Genomic DNA, 6,319 nt, shown 5'->3' with positions numbered 1-6,319 from the left:
AGAGAGAGAGAGAGAGAGAGAGAGAGAGAGAGAGAGAGAGAGAGAGAATTACCACACCAAATTAAAAGTCGAACTAAAATACCTTATTAACCTCTTGGTGTACATGAAAAATATCAAGCTATAGCTGCTCCTAAAAACAAATTAAACAGTTTCATTTCATGGAATCTTTCTCTAATGTTATCAAAGTAGTATTTTGGCTCAATAAAGGTATGATTCTTAACATATACCAAGAAAGGGTAGAGCCTGAAGATACCAAGCTTGAATCACAAGGTTACATGGAAACAATGGATAAAAACATACCTAGAAATACTCTGATCTCCTTCAGGCAAGACAAATGAAGCATAATGATTTCAAGGTTGTGGTTTAATAAGCTGAAACAGGCATTCTAAAATCAAAGATGAATAGGAAGAACGCACTTAAAGCAATGAACACCTGTTCAATATTAGCTTTCAAAGTTGTAAAATGGATTGTAATCATTTTGGAACATACCCTTAACAGCCACCCTCCTGAAATAATAATCAAACATAAAGCCTATTGCCCTAAGGTGGTTATAGAAAGATCAATTACTCAAAAGGAGGAAGCAACTTGACAAACATTCTTAGAGTACGTGACAGAAAGACTTTTAGAATAAGCAGACATTACTTCACCAGACAACCCTAGAGACGGATGATAAGTACATGGCTTTAGACCACTGGATGAAGCTTATGAAATGACTAAGATTTAAGAGTGGAATCTGAAAGACTGTCCTCAGGTGATATCACAAGAACTCAGTCAACAACATAAGGACGAGTTATCCAGGTTTGTTTGTGCAAATGGAAGTGTTTGTGATGGGTATTCAGGACCAGATCATTGCCCAAAAATACTGAAGGGAGATCCCTTAGGCTTCCAGACTTAGTGATCAATGCATACTATGTAAGGAAAGGGTGGAGAAAATGCAATATATCACTGCAGGCTGTAAAAATTTAGCATCTACGAAATACCTAACAAGACACGACCTGGTGGCCAAAATTGTGCAAACATTTACATATATTTCAAAATTGACTAGAAAATTCAACTTGTAAACTATACTGGCATCAGACTCTTATCACATATTAAATGGTTGCCCACAATTGTGTGGACATAGCATTGATTCATAAAAACTTAACAACATTTTTAATAGATGTTGCTATCCCAAATACTTATAAGATTTCAAAGTTCAGAGACCTGACTGAAACAAAATCTTTTGGACGAAGGGTGAGGTGCATTCTATCCTTGTCATCTTATATGCTGTTGGAGATGCCCTAATGATGCTGTCAGTAAACCTAGCTTACATTCCAGTATTGTTATTCAACTACAGAAAGCAGTTATTCTGTCCACTTGGGCAAGAGTCCACAGAATTAGATAATAATATGGGTAATAATAATAGTAGATTCCAATACTCTTATTCCATCGACCAGTAAAATAGTCTGCAGAAAATTAAACACAAAAGAATCATAGTAGGAAAGAAACTTGCCCTAGGATGGGTTCTATCTGAACCCTGATCAAAAAAGATGAGAAAAATGATATAACAATGACAGCTAATTATAGTAACAGTACCACCTGACATTTATAGTCCTTTCAGATTTACAAATCACTTTAGTCTCACGATCTTACATGAGTCTTACCACAATCTTGTCAGGCAATTGCTACAGGTATTATCTTGACTTTGCATATGTGGAAACTGAGGTTAAATGACTTATCCAGGGTCCATAAAACTAGATACCACCTAAGGCAGGATTCAAACCCAGGTCTTTCTGATTCCAAGTCCAGCTCTGGTTTTTGCTATTTGTTGTTCAAAGCCCTTCATAACCTGTACCCCCTAATCTTCTTACACCTCCCCCATTCCTCCTCTCTATTACTCTTTAGTCCAATGACCCTGGCCTCCTGGCTGTTTCTCAAAAAAGACACTCCATCTTCTGACTCCAGGCATTTTTTCTGGCTGTCCCTCATATCTGGAATGCTCTCTCTCCTCATCTCCACCTCTTAGTTTCCTTCAAGTACCAGCTTAAATATAAAAAGCCTTTCCCAATCCCCCTTAATTCTAGTGCCTTCTCTCAGCTGATTAGTCCCAATTTATCTTGTCTGTAGCTTGTTTGTACATAGTTATATGCCATCTCTCCTATTAGACTGTGAGCTCCTTGAGAACAGGACTGTCTTTTGCCTTGCTTTGTATCTACAGCTATCAGCACCATGTCGGGTACCCAGCAGGTGCTTCATCAATGTTTTATGACTGACCAATCACTGGACTTTAAGAAATGTCCAATTGCTTACTGTTTCCTCTCAATCAAATTGTCTGTCCCTGACCAATACGATGGCATGGAGTAAGATCAGTATCAAGGACCTGAGATGCTGTAGCAGCAATAGCAGAATCAGGTCCTCTATGGAAATATCTCCAGAAGTTCAGCACCAGGCTTGCCATCTTCCTCTCCTTCGCAACTCCTGTCCTTACCTGAGAGGACTTTAATAGTCATGTAGATGCTCCCTCATGCTCCTTAAATTCAGTCACATTGGGATCATTTACACAGCATATTTCACATTTTTTAAGGTTTTTACCTTTTAAACAATTATCTTTTTAGGTTTATAAGTATCATCTACCCCCATTTTACAGATGAGAAAGTTGAGCACAGAGAGGCTAAGTAGCTGCTTCCTAGGGTCACACAGATAGTATTAAGAGCTGGGACTGGAACCCTGCTCTCCTGCCTCTGTAGTCTAATAGGCAGCTCCAAGAATTCAGGCAGCCAGGTCCCGGGGGGAGCTATTTAGGGTGAGTTGGCACCTCTCATGCTCAGGATTTCCTTATGTGTTTCAGTTTATGGGGTCTCAGGGATTGTTTGGAACCAAGTAAGAATTTCACATATAAAGTACAGAGTGTGAACAGCAGATGTGGACATAACGTAGCTGAACAGTGATGGAAAGGACAGGCCGGCCAGCCCCAGCAGCTGAACAAGCCAAAGGTACCCAGAGTCAAAGCTTTAGGTCAGTGTAAAAACTAGGCCTCCCTTCTTCGCAGAGATGGGGGTGGGGGAGGAGCTACGAAAGTGGAGTATCACATGCTCTGTCAGACACAGCCGATAGATGGGTCAGTTTTGCTGAACTTTTCTTATCTCTTCTACAAAGGATATCTCACTGGCTAGGGAGAGTGGAGCTGGGGAGAGAGGAATGTATTTAGAAATGAGTATGATGTAAAAAGAGTTATCAAGAAAAAAACTGTTTTGTGAGAGGGACCTGGAAGATCCCGCAATAGGCCCGCCTTTCAGAATAGGCTCCTGCCCTGATTTCCTGGGCCAGGATGCATGTGTCTTACGCTGAATTATTTGCTAAATTCACAGGAGCTTTTTTATGATTGCCTATTTTCTTAATCAAAGTATAGTGGAGAGAGGGCCAGTCTTGGATTCAGGAAGCTACTGCGTCTGACACATACCAGTTGTGTAACCTCGGCAAGGCTAACCCTCAATGCCCCCAGGCAACAAAGACTGGAAACGAGAGAGGGGGTTTGATCATCATCGAGGTTATTTTTCTTTACACGTATAAAATTGCATTTTTTTTTTTGCTCAATCCATAGTTACTAAGAGCAGAACCATCATATGTGAGAGTCTGAAAAAAATTTTGGAAATTCCTCACTCCCTTATTCCCCCTCCCCCACCACACACACACACACACACACACACACACATATCTTTTACCAATGAGGCAACAGGATTGTAGAGGGTATAGACCTGCCCACAAGGTCACAAAGGGAGATAAACAGTAGAGTCAGGATTTGAACCCAGGCCCTTCAACTTCATATCTAGAGCTCCTCCTATTAGTTGTCACTGCTCCTGCATCCACTCCTAACCACACCAGCTCCCCCAGCTTGCTTGATCCTAGCCCTCCTGAGAGGCTCCTGCTACATCCATATCCTTTTGTACAGGGTAGGCATTTGATAACCACCCCACTCCTAGTGAATAGAGGTTTCCCCTGGGAAATAGAGAGAGGCAAGAAATAAGCATTTATGTAGCATCTACTATGTGCTACCCACAAACACTAAGTGCTCTACAAATACTACCTCATTTGATCCTCACAACAATCCTGCAAGGTAGGTGCTGTTGTAATCCCCATTTTACAGTTGAGGAAAGTGAGACAAACAGGGTTAAATGACTTGCCCCGGGTCACATGACTTGTCCCCGGTCACACAGCTAGTAAGTGTTTGAGGTCAGATTTGAACTCAGATATTCCTGACTACAGATCCAGTACTCCATGGAGTCACCTTGCTGCCCCTAAGTAGAGAAGGCTCTGAGATAGGCTTGTCCCCAGAGGCACGGTCTGAATTGCTAATGAGAAAGGGAGACTGAGGATGCTTAGCACTGGTGCTGTAGGTAGAAGATGCCTGAAGTACCTGAAGCTGGCATCCCCTAAACCAAGGGTGGGGAACCTGTGACCTCAAGGCCACCTGTGGCCCTCTAGGTCCTTAAGTGTGGCCCTTTGGCAAAGGGCCTAGACCCCTGCCCTAGGCTCTCTGACAGGCAGACCTGAGACAAGGTGCTTGAAGAGTAATTCAGCATGTTGTTCAGATTCAAAGCAATGGTTGTCTTCCTGATCTGGGGTCCTGGAAGGATTGAAGACATTTCTGCCCACTCCTCACAGGAGACTTACTTCATTCCAATTTTCACCACAAGGTTGGGGTCATCCAAGATTCCTGGGTTGTCAGCGAGATCCTGGTAGCAGATGGCGTATCTGGTAAACTTCTCTACAGGCAAGAGGAGGCAAATGAAAATGAGAGAACACAAACAGATGTGAGAGACCTGAGGACAGGTGTGGTGGGGACTGAAGAGGAGGTCAGAGACACAATTAGGCCATTTCTCCTGTAGGGCCCAAAGCAGGCATCCTTGAGGCCACGTGTGGCCTTCTAGATCCTTACATGCAGCCTTTTGACTTCAGTCTTCAGGTTCCCCACCCCTGGCCCAAAGGAGTGAGGACAGCCTTGGTACCCCAGCCACTGGACTGTAGAATGCTCGCCATTGACCTTCTTCACATCAGTTGCAGGTTTCCTCCCTGCCCCCACCTCTACCTTGTGAATGGGGTCCCCTGGGTCCTTCTCTTCTGCTCCCCATGAAAAACTACCATCAGACCCACCTGTTGAGATGTCCCGGTTATCAGCCAGTCCACCACAGAGAGAAAGCTCAATGTCGTTCCCCTGCTCCAGGGCAGTATCAGACAACTGGTCTGTGTTATTATCTTCCACAACTGTGGCTTGCAAGAGGTTTGTCTGGGAACAGCCGGGCTCACTCCATCGTCTGGCTTCAAGCCCGATTTCACTGAGGATGGAGAAATAAGCAGTGAGAATTTACTGAGAGGGCTGGGAAAGGGCTTGCCGCTACTGCATCATTTGGGCTGGTGGAAGAACTATGCTGACTCTCCCAGAGACCCACCCCTTCCACAGGGTAAATCAAAGGGAATAGGTACATCTTTTCTAAAAATAACTTTCTTTTTTTTTAAACTAAGTTTTATTTTTAATCATTAAATATGCACTTCATTTCCCTTCCGTCTTCTCCCCCCACTGTTAAGAGACAAACTTGACCTCACACACTTATTAGCTGTGTGACTCCAGGCAAGTCACATAATCTGCTTGCCTCAGTTTCCTCAACTGTAAAATGAGAATTATATAATAGCATTTTCCTCCCAGGGCTGTTGTGAGGATCAAATGAGATAATATTTGTAAAGTGCTTAATACCAAGTCTGACACGCAGTAAGTACTTAATAAATGCATCTCTCTTTCATTCCTTCTTTCTCTGTTACAAACATATATAGCTGGGCAAAACAGACTCCCACATTAGCCCTGTCTCTCCCCACCCCATCCCCAAAAGTCTCAGTCTGCACTCTGAGTCCATATCTGGCCACTGGACCCAGATGTTTCCTGAGGAGAAAGTGAGGCTGGTGACTTTGCACAGTCCTCCCTCACTTAAATTCAATTTACTTCTAAGTCATGGTGTCACCTTCCTGATGCCATGGTCCTCTTTGAGAACGAAGAACAGGGCAGGTAGGTGGCACAGGGGATAGAGCTCCAGCCTTGGAGTCAGGAGGACCTGAGTTCAAAGCCTGTCTCAGACTCTTGACACTTACTGTGTGATCCTGGGCAAGTCACTTAGCCTCGATTGCCTTACCAAAAAAAAAAAAAAAAAAAAAAGAAAGAAAAGAAAAAGAGAACGAAGGACAAACAATAATCCAGAGGTAAGTAGCAGGTCTTGTCATGAGTCCTTTGGAATTATGGTTGGTAATTTCATAGATCATAGTTTCTAAATCTTTCCGAGTTGTTTGTCTCTAC

General features: G+C 43.1%; 1 protein-coding gene across 1 annotated transcript in view; it reads right to left on the bottom strand.

The window, feature by feature from the left end:
• LPIN3 (lipin 3) overlaps positions 1–6,319 on the bottom strand; it is a 39,703-nt gene that overhangs the window by 12,877 nt on the left and 20,507 nt on the right. The window contains exons 9-10 of the mRNA XM_027867321.1: positions 5,131–5,312; positions 4,651–4,744 (exon numbers count right to left, since the gene is read on the bottom strand). Coding sequence (XP_027723122.1) covers positions 4,651–4,744; positions 5,131–5,312 — 276 coding nt within the window. The remainder of the gene's footprint in view (positions 1–4,650; positions 4,745–5,130; positions 5,313–6,319) is intronic.

The sequence above is a fragment of the Vombatus ursinus genome, unplaced genomic scaffold (genome assembly GCF_900497805.2).
Source record: "Vombatus ursinus unplaced genomic scaffold, bare-nosed wombat genome assembly UNPS02014785.1, whole genome shotgun sequence".
Taxonomy (NCBI): Eukaryota; Metazoa; Chordata; class Mammalia; order Diprotodontia; family Vombatidae; genus Vombatus; species Vombatus ursinus.
This window is presented reverse-complemented; position numbering and strand designations above follow the sequence as displayed.